The sequence below is a fragment of the Haliaeetus albicilla genome, chromosome 3 (genome assembly GCF_947461875.1).
Source record: "Haliaeetus albicilla chromosome 3, bHalAlb1.1, whole genome shotgun sequence".
Classification (NCBI taxonomy): Eukaryota; Metazoa; Chordata; class Aves; order Accipitriformes; family Accipitridae; genus Haliaeetus; species Haliaeetus albicilla.
Window position 1 is genome coordinate 63,238,841 of NC_091485.1, and position 21,982 is coordinate 63,260,822.

General features: G+C 38.1%; 1 protein-coding gene across 8 annotated transcripts in view; it reads left to right on the top strand.

Annotated features, from left to right (window-relative positions):
- The window catches only part of COL14A1 (collagen type XIV alpha 1 chain), a 126,106-nt gene that overhangs the window by 44,435 nt on the left and 59,689 nt on the right, over window positions 1-21,982 (top strand). For 6 of the 8 annotated variants that reach the window (XR_011324122.1, XM_069779969.1, XM_069779970.1 and 3 more), the window contains 9 exons: window positions 4,301-4,446; window positions 5,784-5,913; window positions 9,146-9,285; window positions 10,743-10,869; window positions 11,949-12,088; window positions 15,192-15,324; window positions 16,474-16,545; window positions 17,350-17,501; window positions 21,355-21,484. Coding sequence is in view for 7 of the 8 variants with exons in the window: in XM_069779969.1 (XP_069636070.1) it covers window positions 4,301-4,446; window positions 5,784-5,913; window positions 9,146-9,285; window positions 10,743-10,869; window positions 11,949-12,088; window positions 15,192-15,324; window positions 16,474-16,545; window positions 17,350-17,501; window positions 21,355-21,484 (1,170 nt within the window). In the remaining variant the exon portion in view is untranslated. The remainder of the gene's footprint in view (window positions 1-4,300; window positions 4,447-5,783; window positions 5,914-9,145; window positions 9,286-10,742; window positions 10,870-11,948; window positions 12,089-15,191; window positions 15,325-16,473; window positions 16,546-17,349; window positions 17,502-21,354; window positions 21,485-21,982) is intronic. The other 2 variants (XM_069779968.1, XM_069779965.1) reach the window with 1 other exon arrangement.

Consider the following 21,982-nt stretch of genomic DNA (forward strand, 5'->3'; position numbering starts at 1 on the left):
GAATTGCCACTTGATACCCAAAGATCACATCCTACAAGCTCAAGAAGGGTCGATACTGCCAAGTAGGAAATCAAGCAAAGGAGGCTGGCATGGATAAGCAAGGAAATCCTAACAAAACTCAGACATAAAAAGGTAGTGTATAAGAGATGGAAGAAGAGGCAGATGACTCAGGCGAAGTATAGAGTTTCCGTCTGATCTTGCAGGGGTAAGTTTAGGAAAGCCAAGGCCAACCTGGAGCTGAATCTGGCAAGGGTTGTGAAGAGCAACAAGAATGGACTCTACAAGTGCATAAACAGTAAAAGGAAGACTGAGGAGAATATGGGCCCACTCCTGAATGGGACAGGGGACCTGGTGACAAAAGAAGTGGAAAACACTGAAGTACTCAATGCCTTCTTTGACTCAGCCTTTACCAGTTAAAATGGCCTTCAGAAATCCCAGGCTGCTGAGATCAGTGGGAAACTCTGGAGAAAGGAAGAGTTACCCTCATTTGAGGAGTACCAGTAGAGGGAGCACTTAAGCAAACTGGACACACATCAATCCATGGGACTGGATGGGCTGCACCTGTGAGTGCTGAGGGAGCTGGCTTACATCATTGTCAGGATGGTCTTGATTATCCTTGATAGGTCATGGTGACTGGGAGACGTTCCTGAACACTGGAAGAAAACAAATGTCAATCCTTTGTGAAGCAGGATCTGGGGAACTACAGGCCGGTCATTGTCACATCAATCCCCAGGAAGGCGATGGAGCAACTAATCCTTGAAACCCCTTTCCAAACACATGAAGGACAAGGAGATGATTGGAATTAGTCAGCATGGATATATGAAGCGGAAAACATGTTTGACCTCATGCAGTTCAACAAAGGGAAGTGCAAAGTCCTGCACCTGCGGAGGAATAACCCTATCCATCAGTACACACTGGGGGTGACCATCTGGAAGGCAGGTCTGCAGAGAAGGACCTGGAGGTCTTGGCAAACAACAAGCTGACTGTGAACTGGCAATGCACCCTTGTCACAAAGAAGGCCAAGAGCCTCCTGGATTGCACTAGACAAGGATTGCCAGCAGGTTGGGCGAGGTGATTCTTACCCTCTGCTCAGCACTGATGAGGCCACACCTGAATGCTTGGTCATGTGCTGGGCTCCCCAGTACAAGAGAGATGTGGACTTACTGAATTGAGTCCACTGAAAGCCCACAAAGATGATTAGGGGCTTGGAGCATCTTTCATAAGAGGAGCGACTGAGACAGCTATGGCTGTTCAGCCCGGAGGAGAGAAGGCTCAGGGTGATCTTATTGATATGTAAAAGTCTCTGATGGGAAGGAATGAAGAAGAGAGAGCCAGACTCTTCTCAGTGGTGCTCACTGACAGGACAAGAGTCAATGAGCACAAATTAAAAAAACATGAAATTAAACGTGAACAGAAGACAAAATTTTATTGTGATGGTGGTCAAACACTGGAATAGGTTGTCCAGAGAGGTTGTGGAGTCTGCATCTCTGGAGATATTTAAAACCCAACTGGACATGGTTCTGAGCAACCTGCTCTAGCTGACCCTGACTGAACAGGGAAGTTAGTTGGACTAGGTGATCTCAAGAGGTGCCTTTCATCCTCAGTGGTTCTTTGATTCTGTGTCAGTGCTAATCTTCCCAATCTGAAAAGGAAATAAAATAGGATCATATAAAACTGAAACTTCTATTTTAGTCTCAGTCTCCCAAAATGTCATCTTCAGCCATGTTATACTGCATAATATGGTGTTAGGACCAGTTTAATTTATTGAGGCAGAGAACAGTCACACACTGAGCTGACAGGATTGTTTTGTATTGCAGCTGGTATTCCTTTGAAGTCACCTTAGTCAAGTTCTGACGGAGCCCAGCCCTGCTGGCTTTCTGAGAATCAGATCACACCCCAAGGTCATGCAGCATCAAGCATTTTATAGAGCTGTCTTTGATAGTGTGTTGGAAGTAATAGTCTGACATGTGCAAGTATTAATCACTCCACATGCTAAAATAGCTGCAGTTTGAAAGTAATTTTTTCTATCCTAATAGAGAACTATGGAAAACTGTAGTTTACATTCCTGCTTTTGTGTGAGATACTGACAGACTAAAATAGCCACCAATCAATCACGTTTGTTCATATAGAACATTGAAAATAGTTTACCGGTATGTGAAATCTAAATAGACAGATTCAATATGCATAGTGTACAGATAATTAGAAAGGTTTCTGATTTAATAGTCACTCCTAACTTGAAATAAATATGAAATGCATTCACATTAATTTGCTGCAAATATATTTTTATCTGTTTTAGTTTATTCCAGTTGGTTTTTAGTAGGTTTAATTTATCCCTATGTTACCAGAGTATTAGGATACTCTGGTAACTGTCCAAGATGTAAATCAGCATTATCTACTGGATATTTTTATTTGAGATTCTGAGCTCTTCAGCTCAAAATTCTAGTAGAAAATATCACTTCTTTAATTTCCAGTCACCTCTTCGTTAATTATTATTTATATTGCCAAAGTATCTAGGAGTTCCTGTTGAGAGTTAAAATGAGAGTCATAACTTAGAGTTAAAGGATACTTTTCTTGTAGATTTTTAGAATCAAAATCAGGAAAAGGACAGGTGATGGATATTCTTTCTGTGATCCTGGGGCAGTTTGAATAGGAATGAGACAATGTGGTAGAAAGTGCCTTCAGAATATCTCAACATGTAGTTTCTTTCTGTAGGTATCAGAGGTCTGAGTGGAGCTCTGAGGGAGGAGACTGAAGTACATTTGAGAATGTTATGGGTAGTTTCTTCCTATAATTAGAGGAATTGTGGGAATTCTTGGCAATATGTGTCAACGCATCAACAAGGTTTTAAATAGGATAGAGGTAGGCTGTTAAAGGTTTGGAAGTGAAGATAGATGGGTAACCTGGAGGTGGAAACCTGAAGAAAGGCCTGGGCTGAAGTTGTGCCCATGCTTACAGACCTGAACAACAGACTGAGTGAACAACCTCAATGAACAAGAAAGGACGAGGCTGGCATGGGACATGGGAATTAAGAGCTCTGTTAGACCTTGTTGAACATAACATAATAGATATACTACTCCTTGGACATGTCAGCTAGACAGGCTGCAATTTTTGTTTGGACAAGGAGATTAGAGAAGCTCTGTGAGTTATTAGCATTGTAATTAGAATTGGTTGCTGAATCTGTGTTTGCAGATCAGATTCTTCAGAAACATGTAAAGCAGAGCTTTGTAGAGGCCTAACATCCAGCCTATTACAGTGTCTCTGAGTTCCTAATAGGAAAAATTTGATATCAATTACCAATTGCCTTCTGTTTTTTTCAGACCCTTTGAGTCATTGTAGGGACTATTCTCGGTGTAGAAGTTCCAAAGGAACAGCCAAAGTTCCCTTATATCTCTCCAGTGACTGGATATTTTGGTGGGATCATCAATGATTTAATAGCAGTGGAGAGGCCTTGGGATGTTATTCTGTGAGAGGAAGAAAGCGAGGACAATCAGAGAAGTGCAAAATGCTACTCTAAAGAGTTACAGAAATACAAAGAAATATTCAGGAACCCAGACTGATGCTACGTTCTGGTATCAGTGCCTTAAATTCACAAGTAAACCTCCTAATAATGTTTAAATTTCATTCAGCCTGCTTAGTTGTACTCACTAGGTTAGCATTTGCCGTGATTTGCAATGGATGATCTTGCCCACATTTGCATAATCCCACTGACATTGGTCTGGGAGCCAGTTTGGACAGTCCAGGCCTTAAACACACAACAGTTAGTCAAAATATTTTGATGTGTGCAATGTGCTCATTCAGGATTTCCTCCAGGGTGTGCTGCCTCATGGCTGTCTCTCCCATGCTCTGGCTTGCGAACTATTGTCAGAGAGAGCCACCTCGGGACTGCTATTTGTTCCTAATAGCAACTGTGCCCATTATTTGATAGCAAGTGGTCATCCTCCTGCAGATCAGGGAGAAGGAAGGGTGAGATCTGAACAGAGTGATTTGGTGCTTAAAGGACAGAAATCCTCCCACTTGAAATGTTCAAAGCCATTTAGGACAAAGAGCTGAAATGCTTTGTAAGGGGTAACTCTACCCTGGCATTAGAATTCATTAGGGCATCATTTCCTTGTTTCTCTAATTCTGCGTTCTTTTGTATACTAATCAGCTCTTCATAGTTGTGGCATACAGACAGGATACTTCCATGCCTGGAGATAGCTATATTCCTTTGTGTTTCCTGAGGTAAAATAAACTGTTTGAAAAATAGCTCGTTGTTGAAGAAGTGAGGCAACTGAAGTGTCTGTCTCTTGTCCCACTGTAGTTGCCTTGCCAATGGCATCGGATCTGCAATTGTATGATGTGTCACAGAGCAGCATGAGAGCGAAGTGGAATGGAGTAGCGGGTGCCACAGGCTACATGATCCTATATGCTCCCCTCACGGAAGGATTGGCAGCAGATGAGAAGGAGGTGATGTATTGTGCTTTCATGTGAATAGCAATTATTACAAAAATAAATATTTAAAAGAATAAACTAGTACATGGCCTTTAACCTCCAACTTGATCAGCAAATACTTTGGGGTTTTTTTCCATGACTGCCTTAAGTACTGTATGTGTTACAGACTTACGAATAAAGTGCAAGTCCAGTTGATTATTTTTATATGTCATTGCCATAAAAATACAACAATTTCAGCTGAATTAAAGTGACACTTCTGAAATGATATATGAAGTGATACTGTATCATCATATAAAACTAACACTCAAAGAAAGAAAAAAATAAAGTAAAACTAAGATATTTTCTCAGTGTGTTATCAGAATAATATGAAATTTAGCCTTTGTTCTAATCAGGACCTTTAAAAGTAAATAAAATTTGCAGGTGTGACCTTTATTGGTTTTCTTTTAGTTCTGTTCAACTTTTATTTTTAAATTTAAAAATAATGCCTTCCATCAAAAGTGATTTTTAGAAGATATTTTTAGGAAGAAAAGGTGGAACAAGGTAAAGTCAAGTCTTCTGTCACTAAAATAGTAAAAACAGTAGACTTTTCTAAAGTTGTTAGCATAATTCCAATGGAACTTCTGGTCTAGGATTTAAAAGTTTTTATGCTCAAGTTTCTATATGTATAATTAAGATTATGTACAACATCTCTGTTCAAGCAAGAATACTAAAAAGCATGCAGGGACATGTGAACTTGTGGAGAGCGTAGGAAGCTACTGAAAGCTCGCATAGACTTGTGCTGTCTGCTAAATAAGTGGCTGTGAGCACATAATTCTGTCAAAAATGGGGCCTCCCTGAAAACTAGCTGATTCAGGAGGACTGAGCCTTACCCTGAAGAAAGACTTTTTTTTCAATAAATAAGTCACTCCATGTTAATGTGGCTCTCAGTGAAGAGAGGAGGAAAATGATACACACCTTAAATAGCAACAAATCTGAGCTTCGATGTGCACTGAAATCAATTCCTCCTATGAAATTTCAGTCCTATGTCTGAAGATGAAACAAGGTGTAGCTGGGAATGAAAAGGCCTTAGTAGCTGCACATTCTAGAGATCACTATTTTGTCATTGCTAATGTGACTAGTTACTTTTAAAGTTCTCTTACCTGTACGTTGGCTTTTGGCTTTTTGACAATTTTGTTCTTTTGATTATTGTGCAAAATCCCAAAATCTTGGGCCAAGTACTGCAGGCACAGTATCAGACAAATGCTCAGCAGAGCATTTGATCACATATCTGATTTCAAGTGTGTAAATAATGTTCTTCCCCATCACAAGCTAATTCAGAAATAATGTGTCTTTTTTATTCATGGTGTTTTTAGATGAAAATTGGGGAGGCCTCAACAGATCTTGAACTGGATGGACTATTACCAAATACAGAATATACAGTCACAGTTTATGCCATGTTTGGAGAAGAAGCTAGTGATCCCCTTACAGGACAAGAAACTACATGTAGGTAGCACATATCTATATTCACTTCAGTGTTGATAAAACTTCAGAATAGTCTTTGCACGCAGTAGAACAGACATCTGATTTTAAAATCTGATTTGAATAGTCCATAGGGCAAGGTGTTAACTGTACTTAAGTTTCTCAGTGTGAATACTTAATTTACAGAGGCTGAGGATGTGAGTTTCTACAAAACAACTTCATTTTGGAACAGGATTGTGAACTCTTCTCTCTTGTTGGTAGTGGTACTATGGATATCCCTGTTGATCTTGATGGAACTACTGACGGTTTTCTGAACTTGCTGAAGGTGAATGAAGGTCACCACATAGAGCTAAATTGAGACTGCTCTGTTTAGCCTCCTGTAGCAAGAGAACCAGGTGTGTGTGGGAGCCTGCTCAGATGGAGACGTTTATTCCTCTGGCTCAGTGGTAGTACAGATGGAAAAGAAGCAAAGAGAAGATTTCTGTCCAACCCCTGCTGCCTAACATCTGGTAAACGAAGGGTTGGAAAGTGCTGGTGCACTCAGGATAGATGGTCTGTTTTTAATAAGCAGCAAGATTTTTGCCAGCTAAATTCTGTCCTCTGCTAACCGTACAAAGCACTGTATGTCGGCTTTCTAAATAGCCGCAGCATTTGGAAGATAAAGGAATTGAAAATAAGCGCTTGTGCTGCTGGGGATATTTCTGGGACTGCATTCAGTGACATCTCTATTGCTCCCAGCAGTGGACTGATTGCTTCCTCTTGTTTTGTGCTCCTGGCATGAGTAAGCCAGTGTGAAAGTGACTTGCATTTAATAGGTGAGAGAAGTTCAGGCATGTGAGTGCTAAGAAAAAGAAGGGCCAGAGCAAATGCTTGTAAGGTCAGCAAGTAATGGTGGAAGAAGCTCTAGGAATGCTGTTTGAAAGGGTCACCTCTGAGAGGACAGCTGTAGACAGAAAAGCGCGAAGAGTAAACTACTGCAAGTGGGCATGCTTGTGGACTTGAAATGAGTGTAGAAGATTCTTAACACTTGGAGAATCAAACCTTTGGCTCTTTGTCCCTCTGTCCCTTTCTCCTTCTCTTTGGCTCTCACTCATTCTCTGCCCTACCCCCCCAGCTTTTGGTCAATATCTGCCCAATATCTGGTTTTCATTTGTCCTAAACAGTAGTTTATGTAGTTTATAAATGTGCCAGCCTGAATTCACTTCATGTCATACGAGCTTGGAAGTTGCACAGCTCTAAACCTGGCTAACACATTGGATGGAAGATCACATGCAAATTCCAGATACATTGGCACAAGCTGAGGATTCAAGACCACAGCATTTGATCACAGAAGCTAGTAACATATGTTAGTCAGCCCATCATCACTGCTGTTACCAGACCAGAATAAAAAAAACCCCTAACTGCTCTGCAACCTTCATTTATTTTTAGGGTAACTCAATGCAGCCAACTCTGACTGATATTTAGCACTGTAATATGAAAGAAGATTGATTCTAACCTTCCATATGCAGCTATTCAATTAAGCCCTCTTCTAACAGGCTTTGATTGATCAGGCAGTGGGGCAATCTGGGAGGAAAGAAAGCTCTTGGTGAGCACACTGGTCGCATATAGTCAGTGTTCAATGGTAATGTCTTCTCTGTCCAGATTCAGATTTAAGCTACTTTTTTTTTTTTTTTGTCCTTTCAGTGTGATTTCTGGCTTCCAACTAATGAATAGGCTACCTAGTATTTTCTTCCTGGAGCATATATCTGCCTTGAGGGTGATCTGCCTAATTTGTTGCAGTAATATGTGTAGTATCTGCTATTCTGTATTTAGTAAATAATATTATTCTACATACTGTATTGTCTCAGTTACTGTAGTGAAATGTTTCTCTGTGCCAAACAGAGGCATGATGAGCAAGCTTATTCTGGGGTGGGGGTTCTTTTTGGGGCCAGGATTTATCCAATACTCACTGTAAATATCATGTAACTCTGGCATCAGGACTGCCTGTCTGGTTGAGAGCAATGTTGTCAGGAGGTTAGTTCCAAAAAGGAAAGACCTGGGACTGAAGCATTTTGTGGTATGGTCTGATTGGTGAAATGAAGTGCATTCCACGACTGACAGAAAGTAGAAAGGAAAGCCAGCACGTGATACTCCCTTCACTAGACTTGGAGGAATATATTGAACGCTAGAAAGTGTGGCAAACCCATCTAATACAATTCCAATGTCTTCTCTTGTCTCATAGCCAACTTGACTTGACCATTCCTAACCTGGTGAGGTGTTTGCTTGCAGATTCTGAGTTGATATATGGCCTGGCTAAAGATCCCACATAATATATGGGGTTTTTTATCTTTTGCTTTTTCCCATGTGCTCTTGTGTGAGAGAAACAGCTTCTGAAGTGCTGATACTTATCTGTCCACATGGATTGGTGAGGAGTGTGTGTGTGAAGGCAGGATGGATAGAGAAGGGTTTCACAATTCAGAAAAAATTAGCAGATGTTGGGCTAATACAGAACCTACTGCTGAGAGTAACAGACAGCACAAATTGCTTTCTTTGGTGTGACAGAAAAGTGGATGCGGTCTGAGAGTGTCTCTTGTGTGACCTAGTTTTCCTTCAGCTCATGATAGTCAAGGAATATATAGTATATAAATACAGCTTTAAGCGGGGTTGCTGTTAGGAAACAGCTTCTTTCTGTAATAAAAGAAGAAAGGTTAAACAGAGGTAAAAAAATAGCATCTTTGGAGGTCTTCTGAGCTAGTTATGCTTTTGGGGCAAACTTACCCTTATATCAAGGACTTTTAGGATTCAAAAAGTTTTTTGCCAAAATACTACTGTCATGAAATATTTTTGCTTGGACACTCACAGAAAACAAATGCATATAGGATAAAGATCTAGTTGAATTAAATTAATTCAGAAATACAAACACAGATTTATCTAGTTGAATTAAATTAATTCAGAAATACAAACACAGATTTATTGCAAGTATTGTGTAGGTTAGATCTTGCTATGATACCTGCTATGAACAATAACATAATTTCTTTCTTTTTCAGTATTAGTTGAGATGCACTTAGCAAGACTGAAAGTTCTGTTTAAGCAAAAAGCTAAGCCATTTAAATGCCTTTAAGTACTTGTGTAGCTCCATCAATGTAGGTCTTTTAATCTAAATATTGGTGATAAAAATTTTTGAATGGAAAAATGTGCTGTTTATTTTCAAGACATGAAAAATTTCACAGCTAAAACCTGGAATCACTTTCATGGTTTAATCTCTTTCCTTTTCAAGTGCCTCTAAGTCCACCAGCAAACTTGAAATTTTCTGATGTCGGACACAGTAGTGCTAAGCTAACATGGGATCCTGCTTCCAAAAATGTAAATGGCTATCGCATCATGTACGTTAAAACAGATGGAACAGAAACCAATGAGGTAAATTGTTAGCATCTCTCTTCCCTTAACCAATCTCAGACGATCCCAAACTTCTGTAATTATTAAGGATAACTTTTATAAATGAAAGCTACTTTGCAAGCTGTAACAAAAGATTTGCTGGAAAATTCTGAAACTTAGTGCAAATAAGAGCTGGCTTAGTATCGTATATACATTCAGAGTGGATCATATGTGTGGGGGACAGTGCTCTGAACTTCTTAAATACCAGAACAGTCATTGCTGGTGCACATAGACTGAAGGAAACTACTCAAGTGAGCGATGGTTTGTAGGTGCAGTATCTTGACTAAATGTATGGTATGGAAATATTTATTCTTGGTTCAGTCCAGATAATGAGACTTTCGATATATCATATGTCATGGACTCAAGCTCATTCAAAAAGACTGTCTGAAGGCTTCACCACATTTTCTTAATATTTATTGCTTTAATTATATATTGAGAACTCACTTCCTAGAAACAGGATTTGGCTTGGAATGAATGATAAGATGATACCAACATGTTTTAACTTAGACTCTTGCATTTAATAATTTACTTAAGCAATATTTAGTTATGCCTTGTTACTAAAGCTGCTTTATAATAGCTTTTAGCAGCATGAATTCTGTGATAGAATGAAAAATGGGATGGAATGATATTAGTACAGAAATCTTAAAAAAAAAACAGGAAAAGTTTTTAAAAAATAATTGCAGTAAATGGGTCCAATCATTAAAACAGTCCAGATCCCTTACAAAATAAGTTGTCATGGAGAACTTAGCCCTCCAAAAAAGTCTTTAATAGTAGCTATGTGTAATTATGTTTCTTCTGGGTCATATATGGCTTTTCATCCATACAAGATGGAATATTTGTGTTTAACCTGAAAAAACTGTTTCTGAGTTTGGAAGAAAGTATACCTGTGCAATGGTGCCGAGCTAACGTGACACTGAATAGTTAGACTGATAAACTGTCAGTTTTGAGCTGTATACAGGTTTGAGTTCTAAATCCCTGGCAAAGTAATGTTAACTGCAGCCTGGATAGAGACTAGATGAAACTGTCATCTTGTCTCTTGACAAATGTCAAACATAATGGTTTATGCAATGATTATCCATGATAAGGGACTGGATTCATTAGCCCCAGAAGTTTCTTCCCCTTCTGGGTTCCTGAACACGTTGTGCTGGTATGTTAGTTAGTGAGTTAGGCTTACTAAGGCCGAATTCTCCTTTTTGCTAGTATGTTATAATTTTTACAAATTTTTAAAAAATTTTCCTTTTCTCTAGTTTGTCTATTTTAATTGATTTTGTCAGCTTTTATGGCCCTGAATTTATATTTATACTTGTTCATAGTTTCACAGAACTTCTCTACTAATTAGATGACATTCTCTTTCTGTATCATTATTACCCAGCAGAATTTCAGACACTGATAATATGAAGTGTATGATCAATATCTATTGCAAATTATGCTTTCTGTAGGTGGAAGTTGGTCGTGTTTCAACCCATACTCTAAAAAGTCTGACATCCCTTACAGAGTATACTGTTGCTATTTTCTCCCTGTATGATGAAGGACCATCTGAACCACTTACTGGCAGCTTTACCACAAGTAAGTATTGCCGAACTTTTGAAGGCTTTCCAAGAAGAAATTTTATACTCTCTCACTTTACTGGAAAGTAAGACCAGTAACAGCAAGTGCCTCTGGCTGTGAATTCAGATATATGGAATGCTTTCTGTTATTTTCATTGGAGTTTTCAGCTTCTTTGCTCCCTTATTATGGGGCCAATTGCATCCTTACTCATGGGAGTAATCTCTTGACATCATGAAAACATTTGTGTGGATAAGGTTCATTTCTTAAGTCTTTCCACATTCAGCCATTCTAAAGCATATTTTATTGCAATTAGGTAGTAAAGCATTTGTCTCCCCAGCTTTCTGAAGCATCATTCAGTGTGATGGCATTTGTCTCTCCAGCTGAAGTATGATGAGTTTTGTATCATACATTTAACCAGTGAACTATCTAGGCAATAAAAGGTAGAACCTTATATACATACAGAGAAACTGGAACATCAAAAGGAGAAAATGCGACATTTAAGGCTCCTGTAGTCAGTTTAGCACAGTTATAGTTTCTGTAACTGTAGTTCTGCATTAAACAAATGGCTGATGACACTTATTAATGCTTTCCAATGTAACAATGGGAAGAGAAGGACTTTGAAGGAGGAAAGAGAAACATGAGGTGGAAGAGGAAGGAGAACATCCATGTACGGACCAAGAGGTTGATACTTACATGCAAACTGCAAATGGAAATACACACGCAGTGTCTGGAAAGGACAGAGATTGGGACTTTGCTTTGAGGTAGAGGAAAAGAAAAGACCATGGTGCACAGAGCTCTGAGCAAAGGAGAGGGACTGAGGGTTGCATGGAGCTCCTTCAGTGTAGAGAGGATAAGGAGGTTTGTCCAGTTAGAGTAGATAAAGAGCATGTATTGTGCATATTCCCCTCCCTCAACTACAAAACCGCTTCCCTAAGTACAAATAAGTGTGCAAAGAATTCTGTAGTGCCTTTGTTATCTACCTCCCATGTTATACTCTTTGTAACAAACTGCAAGTAAAATCGTACATTCTTGACATTGCCATCTATGCAAGCCTTAGAGAATAATTTACTCTCACTTTTCTTTTGCATATTTTGCAGAAAGAGTTCCAGCTCCTCAGCATTTGGAAATTGATGAAGCATCGACAGATAGTTTTAGGGTCAGCTGGAAGCCCACCTCGTCAGATATTGCTTTTTACAGATTGGCATGGATTCCTTTGGATGGGGGGGAATCTGAAGAGGTGAGTTGCCTTGACATTCTGAGGGTGTGAAATGGAAGAGAGAATTCCATTCTGAGGACACCTGTGCTGCAACTTTTGCCAATTAAATATGGCCAATTGACTTACAGAAAAATCTGCCTTGCTGCAAAGCTCTCTAAACCAAAATCAAACTAATATTCCAGTTTCTTTTTGAAGAGGAAGTGAGGAAAGAAGAGGCTTTTTGTGAATAGTCAATCTAATCTGTAATGTACCAACTGCCATAGAACTAGCGTTGCTGTTTGATGCTCCTTCAGTTTTTACTGGTTAATGTTCTTCACTTTGCTGTGAAGATGATGATGGTAGCTGAGCCAGAGCAGTGATATCCTCACATAAGTCTCCACATCTGTCTAATGTGGTGGCCACAGTAAAATTGCCTGTGAAGCGTTAGTTATGTAATGTTACAAAGGGAAAAGTTTACACTTAATTTATTAGATTGTTCCTTTATTCCTCTTTACAGTTCTCTTTTCCCCCCCATGCTGTATTTTTTGCTCTAGGCCCTTGTGTGTTTTCTCCATAGTGCCATTTTCACCAGTTTGAATTTTTAAATGATTTTTTCATCCCTTTAGCCTTTCCTGGTTTATTCTCTTTTACCAAGTAGAAAAAGACAGATACTTTATCTCCCTTTCCCAAATTTTCATCTTTCATAGTCTGTCTTATTTCCTCTTTCCTTTTCTTTCTTTATTTACTCATTCTTTTGGCTTCTTTTGTACTCCTCAGTCTTTAATGACTCTCTCAAACATCTTGCTCTCTTGGCATCAGTACTGTGAAGAGAGGCCACATCTGCAAATTGTTTATCTGGGTCCAGAATTCAGTGGGGAAGATGACATTTCCCACCTGGCCCTAGGTTTCATGCATCATTTTGTCATACATTAGGGCAGAAAGCAGTCATTGCAGCTTAGGTTATGTGGCATTTTTTCTGTAAATTTAGCTTAGCCTGATTCTTTCCTCCCTTTCACCTAGTGAGAGGTAGTCATGCAAGAAAGAAAGAAATTACAGGAGTGAGCAGGGAAAAGAAGTTTGCAAATGAGTGGACACAGGTCATCCCCTAGCATTTTCTCTTGCAGTAGATGAACTGATTTGTTTCTGTTTAAGTTCCAGTGAGTAGCTGTCAGTGAATCCTTTTAAGCCATGTGCATTTTTAAGTGAGATTTGATAATCTTGTGTTGAGTGTGAGAATAAATCTTCAAGAAATACTCGAACAGTTAAGGTTCCACTTGTTCATTGTATTCACTAAGAACTGCTGGAGGCCCTAATATTTTAGTAGGTTGAGATGTTAAAAATACCCGAGCTGCTTTCTTGTTCTCCTTGCATGACCTCTCTAATGGGGTCAGGCTTAGGATAGCACAATACCTCCAGGCTGTTGCCACTTTAAGCTTCTTTCCCAGCTAAGTGATCAGTCATGCAGAGAAATGACATGCACTCTCTCTGTCATTCTCCCAAGACCCAACTTGCCAATTAGCTGAGTGGGGTCAGGGGGTGGTGGTGAGAATTACACACTTCTCGGCTTACTTCACCCACACTGCTGATGGGTGAGGAGCTTTTCGTGGGGTGTTAGCGCTAAAAAGCCAGGACAAATTTAAGAGTGACCTTTTATTTCTAGGTTGCAGTAGAGAATGCATGCTGTTATACTCATGTGCATGTTACTAATCTTGCTTCTGTTATTTGTCCTCTCCACTTGAAAGTTCAGCACTTTGTGTTCTTTTTTTGTGGTCTTCTTTGTGCTAAATTAGCAGGGAGTGGAGGGTGATGGAAGTGATTCTCCAGAAAGTATGCCAAAATTATGTGTGAGATAGTAACTATGTATAGATATTTTATAATGATTTGATACACAACTAGAGGCTCTGGGGAATTGGAAAGTGTCCTGGTATTACTTATACCTTTTTAGTATACAGCTAGACTCACTCAAGCTTGTTTCTGAAATTTTCCCAAGAAAGTCTGTGCCAGAAAGTGTGCAGCACGGGATGCCTAATTCATTACTTGATAGTTGTAGAAGGCATGGCCCCAACTCATTTCTTTCTGCTTTTGTTTTCTGTATCTGAGTTCAGAAGATCTGTGATTGTTTTATGGGTCCCTCTTCCCCAGGACCAACTCAGGAAGTCTCCTGTGGTAATTAAAAGAATGAAGTGTGATTTACTGTTTCTGCTAACCGCTGTAGTAGATTTTATGCAGCATATACCTATTGTTTGATTTCCATTGTAAGTCTTTGTGTATACAGTGGCCACCTTTAAAAACTTGCCAGTGTTAACCTTGAGAAAGGTTGTTTTATTGTAGTATCTGTCTGCGTAGTGCAAAAACTACTCCCCAAACCAGTCAGTCCATTTCACCAGAATTACTGCTCAGGCTCCTTGCGTTCTGCTTTACAGTCCCTTTAGCTCCAACTCCTGCCCATCTGTTGATCCCTTCCAATAAAATAAATGAAACACACAAAAATCTGAAGTGAAACCTACTTAGAGTTAACATTGCACATGTGAATCTTCTGCTGCTATCATAGGTAGAAATAAGGAAAATTACTATTAAAAACATCACACCGTATAGCAAATTTCTCATCAGCACATCTCCCCTAATCCCCAAGCCTGCAGCAAATGTTCTTTCAAGTTGCATTCAGATGTGTGGAACCGTAACTCGGATTATAGTTCTAGTATAGAAACAGCATTTTGTAAGGCTGTAGAGATGCTGAATACACTTGTCATAACAGTGCTTGAATGGTAGAAATATGAATGAAAGTTAATCTACCCTGTTATGTTGCTTTAATTGATGAATGTTTTGAATTTGATTTTCAAATGAACTTCTTATGGTCAACTTTAGTAATTAATTAGTTGTGGGTGAAAATATAAGACTACACATCAGAATAGTCAAGCTAGCCACAAAATAATAAATACATTTTAAGTATTCTTACCAGTGTTTTTTCCAGATGTACTCAGTGATACTTTTTATTTCAACACAGCTAACAAATTCTTTGGGCAGGTCTGAGTGTAGGTTTCATTTGTTTTAAAGGAGAATCCATTTTCCTTCTTTCATTTCAGTCAATTCATATAAATTAATCAATTGCAGAACTGATTTTCTTTATTCTTACTGTGTTACTTAGGTTGTCATAAATGGAGACACAGACAGTCATGTTATTGAGGGTTTGTTGCCCAACACAGAATATGAAGTTTCTTTGCTGGCAGTTTTTGATGATGAAACTGAAAGTGAAGTTGTTGCAGTTCTTGGAGCTACATGTAAGACAAACTCTTGATTGTAATTTTGAGAGATGTTTAAGTGATTTAAATTCAATGCATATATTCTATATTTAAAATATTGTCCATCTTTGGGTAGCTATAATATTGAAGACTGTAGTGGTTTAGCACCAGGGCTTTCCTGACTTCATTTTTTGCTTTTCTTATTTAATATTATGTGGTAGATGGCATTGAATCAAAGTGATGGTTTGGCTCCCTATGTGAGCTGTGATATTAATAACCTTTGGATCTAGGTAGATCCATCCTACACTTCAATATTTAGTCTTTGAACAGGGTTCCTTATGAGAAGATATATTACATTTGGGGTGGGTGGGTTAAGTGTTTTAAATAATTTAAAAGAATTTCACTTAAGACATTTGGCATTTAGAGTATACCCTTTTCTTTCTTATTTATGTAATTTATACTTACTAGAGGTGAATTCACTCTTGGCTGAAATAGCGGTCCAAAAAGCTTACACAGGCATCCTGTGCCATTAACATGGAAGTAACAAAGACAAAACTTGAAAATCACGTACAGTGTATTTTATAGTTTATAATGGAAACAGTGGCCAGCATTTCAGGTAGATTGCTCTATCCATTCTCTTTTTATTAGTGACTTGGTTAAGTAAATGACTATATCTTTCACGTGTAAATTCAAAAATTTATTTGATTCTTAGTAATTTAATTGCAGGCTTAATCTTGAACCTTCTGTTAGGACAAGAAGCCCTTACCGATCCAAATGATGCTGATCTTGCCCAGTGTTGCTGAGTGTGCTTTCTGTTTTTCACTTGGACAGAAATGAAGCACCCTTAAGAAGCTTTCAATTTAATTAATCTGACAACCTTAACAAATGGTCAAAGTGGAAGTCATTATGCATAGTTCAGCCAGAAATGTGGGAAACTATATGCATTCTCATTTAATTGTACAGTTTATAATTATGTCTTATCTGTAGATTTAAGTGCTAATCCTGCAAACATATGTGCCTAAAGTAAACTAAATTAATTCTTCCCTTGTAGTCTCTGGCATGCCTGAAGTGTGTGGGATACTTGTAGGTGTGAACACATAGTTTCATTCTTATAATTAGAAATACAAGATAAATACTGTGACTTCCATGTCTTGTTGAATTGTTAGTGAACTGAGTATTGTTTTTCAGTTGCAAGGACTACCACAATACCTACGACGGTGACTACTACCAGTACCACAACTTCTAAGCCCACCACAGCAGGTAAACAGAGCAAATGTCAACAGTTTAAATGCTGAAGGCAAAGAGCTAAGACTCCCCACAAGCATACCCAGATCTAGGGGCAGAGAGCTGTGATGTTACCGAGGAGTTGTTAACCCTGCTTCCTGATCGTCCATGCGGTCAGCACGCTGCCGTGGCAGATCTTGTGGAAGTGTAGACGCAAGCAGCAAGGGATATCACTGGCTAAAGGTGGACGCTATTGCCCTCCTGCACCTCCCTTCTGTGTGTGGCCAGCTCCCTGCACATGCCATGTGTGGATGAGGAGCCAACCTATAACACAGTGTAGGGACTCTAAATGATACCAGCGATGTTACACAGCAATACAGAGACGAATTTGGAAAATTCAGCTTTCTCTTCTTTCCCTTTATAAATATGAGCTTGGAAACTCTTCAGAACTTTGTTTAGTTTTGAGTGTTCTGTTTGCTTTCCCTGGAATTAGAAACTGACTTTTAAGGATCAACAGTTCTGGATTATTTATCTTCTGTAACATTCTAGCTGCAGTGGAGTTTTGATTATTCTAAAGGTCCATAAGCTGAATAATGTAATCAAAGCAGATGGGGTAATATATGTTAATGGCTGTGTAGGATAACTATTATTTTATTAAATGGTTAAAGTTTCTATGTTATTAATCCCCAGTATGACTGAACTGTATGGATTTGCCCCACCATGGATCTACAGACCCACTGTGATTTCAGTAGAGCTTGCAGCTACCTGGTGATAATTAGCATAATTTTAAATCTAAAAATATAGTTGAGAAAATATTAATTAAATTATTCTGGGCTTTAGTTTTTCGAACAGGAATCAGAAACCTTGTTATAGATGATGAAACAACCTCAAGTCTGAGGGTGATATGGGACATTTCAGATTACAATGTTCAGCAGTTCAGAGTGACCTATCTCACTGCAAAAGGTGACCGCGCTGAGGAAGCGGTAAGAATGGTCTGTATGGATTTTGCGAATGGCTTCATAAGCTGGAAAAGTTTGTTTAATAATTGCTAAGGCATAGTCTCTCCTTACATGATATTCTTGTTGCAATTAGTAAAAGATCCAGGTTTGGTATTACTGTGAGATTGAACTTCAAGGTTTTAATCATATAGCAGCTGCTACACTGCAGGCAACAACAGTCAAATATAAGATCAAGGCCCAGTCACGCAGATGTTTAAAGAAGTCATAATTAGAAGACTAGCTGCCTGTCCTCTCTCTCCTCTATTTTTAAAATTTGTCTTAGGTTTTTTGGATTTTTTTTGTTTTTGCTTTTTGGGATTTTTTTACTCCTAGGCTTTTTTCTATCCTGAGATTGTGTTTTAACAACTCTTAAATGTTACAGGACAATCTTAAGTAATTTTTTTTCTTCAGCAATTTTGCTCCTTTGCTAAAAGTCTCATTTTATGCTAAAGCAATGTAATTAAAGTTCAAATGCAGAGTTTTCATACTGCTCATTAACCTGAACATGTCACAATAAGGACAGCATTTTTTAATCTAAATGCCTAAGAATATTTGTTATTTTTCTAATACCATATGATAATAAAAATTAAAATTTTCTTACACAGAAAAGTTTCTGGTGATCAAGATTTTGGAAAATATTTGAAAGAATGAATAGTACTATATGTACTCTTGTGCATATAGCAAATAATTAAGAAAAGAAGGAAGCCCTAGCTGTATTTTTTTTTTAAGATTTCACAATTTTTGAGATAATTTCAGAATTCTGGGAGGCCAAGTGCTGCTTTTTCTTTTTTTTGTTTTGTTTTGTTTTGTTTTTAATTGGTGAAATCTTAGTATTGTAGTGCTTGGTTTCCACAAATACCATGTCATAAAATTTTGAGATAGCTCTATCTCAAAATAGATACATTTAAGAGGTTCAGTTGGATCGTTTGAGGTTATTTTCTTAGTAAATAGCTCATAATGCAAAAATATTCCCCATATCATTCTCCTTCTGTGTATGTCATGTGACTCACTTCTGTTCATAGAACAGTTATATCGAAAATATAGGATATTCTTTTTGATGCTAGGAGCTGACACTTTTAGCCCTATGTCAGACTATATCAATAAAAAATATTAAAAGGAGTTAATTGAGTATCTCTCTCCTAGAAAATATGATTCAGTCTTTTTTCTTTTTGGTTTCATTCATCTTTTATGAGGCCTTGGTAGAAAATTACTTTTTAGCCATGTCTTTCAACTATAATCTGAAAACGAACTTTCAATGTAGTGGTTTTCTTTTAGACTGGAAAACATGTTTTATGAATTTACCTTGACTATATGATAGTATAGTATATAATATAGTGGCAAACTTGCACAGCATAATGGCACAAAGTGTACTGTCCTTCTGACAATAACCCAAAGTTTCTGAAATTCATATCTCAGATCTATTGTTTCAGCCCTGGAAAGCTTAATCAAATTCAGTTGGATGATATAAATGTAGTTCTGTTTTAGTATTCAATGACTATTATTTTAAAAGGAAATTAAAACTGTAGGAAAGGTATTCAAATTCTGGCTATTTGAAGGATGTTAGAGTTGACTCAAAAACTCATTAAAGAAAATGATAAAATTGTAAGATTACGTATCTTGGCTCTAATTCCACAAATTATTTAATTTTAAGTACAGTCTCAAGTCTCCTTATCTTTGGTCGCAATTGAGCAAACAGGTTAACCATGTGTTTCATCTTTGAAATGAATCACGTGCATAAATACTTTACTGAATAAGGAATGATGTAAGATTATACTTACATTTAAACACTTTTTAAATGGGAGGAATGTATTTTATAATGTGGCTTCAAGCACCTGAGAGGTGCAACACAGATGTCAATAAAACAGCACAGACGTTCAATTTTTAGGGGAGTGTTTATATGTTTAAGTACATTTCTTAAGCAGAACCCAAAAGTTTTGTGGAATTTGGGCTTAAATATACTATAGTGTGACAATTCTGTGGTGGATGCTTAAATTTTTTGGCTCTGATTTCAGTGATATAAATTTCAGTTACTGCTCCCTTTCCATAAAAATATTAATAAGCTTTTTAATCCTTGATGCAGTTGGCTGAAAATCAGGGTCTAGAAAATGTAATAGAATACTTTTCAATACAGAAGGGTCAAGCCCTAAATTGCATGTATGTTCTTGGGTGTGCTGTAAATACTGGAAGGATCAAATTTTTCTTCGTCCTTAAAGTCAAGAATGTTTCTCTGAACACTGCTGAAAACTATATTGTTCTGTCGAAGATCTCTGATGTGCATGTGCGGAATAGAGAAAGTTCTCAATGCTTGCATCCCCTCTCCCTAAAAACCCCCAAAAGTTGGTTGTTCTTTTTTCAGAAACTTAAACCGGTTTGTGTGTTTTGAGTATATGTATGAAAGAGTTTAGCATGGCAATCTTTCATGGACATGTATTTACATGGTTTTGTCCAGTTTTGATCAATGAGTGAAGTACTTTTTTGACAAGTCTCAACACCTGGGTGTACTAGATTAATTTCCTTCTGTATGTCACTTGCCAAAATTAGAAGTAGCTTGAATGTATCCTGGAGCATTAAAACTGGTGAGAGCTTTCTCGTCTGAGTATATGCTTCAGAAAATTTTGCTCTGCCATCATCACATGCATCAGTCTTCTTTGAAACAACAAAACGCTTTTAGGCTCAGTTTCTGCTTTTTCCTCTTGAGTTTAAAGGGATTATAGGTCTCTCAACTTCTTGCCAAATATGTGCGGTTGCTGGCTCAGGTGATAGATTCACACAATGGACTTGGGCCTGGGAGCATCCAAAATATGAGGTTGGACCTTGGGACTGTTGCTTCCAACAACATTGCTTCAGAGCACAGGTTTGGTGCAGGAAACACAGGAATGGTTTCTCTTTTTTTACCATGTCCAATCCATGTGCTAGGTAGCTCCTGTTCAGGCTTTGGAGTCTTTCTGAGATTAAAATTTTACTGTCACATTAAAAGGTTGCAAGGCTTTACTTGGGCACCTCTACCACCACTATTGTGATACTAGTTTTTGAGGCTCTGGCTAAAAAATACAGTAATCCATTGAATAGTTTCAGAAATAGCTGCTTATGGGGAAACCTTGTACTGTGTTAAAAGAAGCAGTGCTTAATTCAGCAGGTTGAAACATTTGCTCTAGCACACCCAAAACTGCCTGGAGGGATTTCTACAGCTTCTATACTTCTACCAGGTTGCCTGGTTGGTCTTCTGCTGCAGGTCTTCCATGTTCCGTGGCAGTTTGGGATCCTCTGCTACTTGTGGGATGTTCTCCTACTTTCTCTCCTCAATAGCTACCTTCATTTCCTTGTCCCCAGACTAGATGCAGATGGGACAAACATGTTTTATTCCTGCTTGCTCAGTTCATGCTTCCTGATCTCATGAATTAATTTTCTTTCCTCCCAGGGAAGGAGGAATTTCTGTCCCCAAAGAACATAAAAATCAACCTTTATTGATGGGCATAGCTTTGGACAATCATATTGATGTCAAGAATAAATACAATAAGAGGATTTATTTTGTCTGTACAGTAAAATTAAGAACTAACCATCCATATAGTACCAGTCATTTATGGAGCTGTAGTGGCTCATAGGTTTAATATAAAACTATTATCCCATAGGCACATTCTTCTTTTTTTTTACTTAGGTATAACTCTCAGATCTGTTAAAAGGGTGGATAATTTAATTATTTTATTTTACCATAAAGCATCACAAATATGTAAAAATGCAAGCTATACAGCAATACTAGTGGAACGTGGTGTCAGAGATCATGTGAGATGTACAAAGGTTTTGGCCCTAGTCATTAAGCTTGATTGTTTCTTTTTTCTTGACCATCCAGGTAATGGTGCCTGGGAGACAAAACACTCTTCTGCTTCAGCCTCTGCTGTCTGATACAGAATACAAAGTTACCATCACTCCCATCTATTCTGATGGAGAAGGAGTCAGTGTCTCAGCTCCTGGGAAAACTCGTAAGTGCAAACTTTCTGCTTGTCTTTGGCCATGATACGCGTGAAGAAAGGCTTACTCTTTTGGCCTTTTTTCCTTGGCTGTAGTAATATATTTTAGTATAAACGTGGGCTTATTTTGCATGACTTATATGACTTGAGCTTTAATTAATCTCAGTTCATTGATTTATAAACAATGGGTTGCTTCTAATTGGCAAATTGTATTTTATATCCAAATACTGTGAGTTTGCAGAAACTTGTTGAGTAAAAAAAGCTGGTAAGTCTTTGATAGATAGCTCACCAAGGACAAGCCAACTAATGCAGAAAATAAAGTAAACAATGCCTGCTGGGATAGTATCAAACCAACCATTGTACTGTTAGATTTTCTTTTGTGTGAGATCATTACTTCCTACAGGTCGTTAGAAATGCTGCTGAACTTTTTATAAAAGTGATTGCATTATGTCTACAGTTCTGACCAAGTACCAAAAGATTACTCAGCTGTAGCTTAAGTTCCCTCTCTAC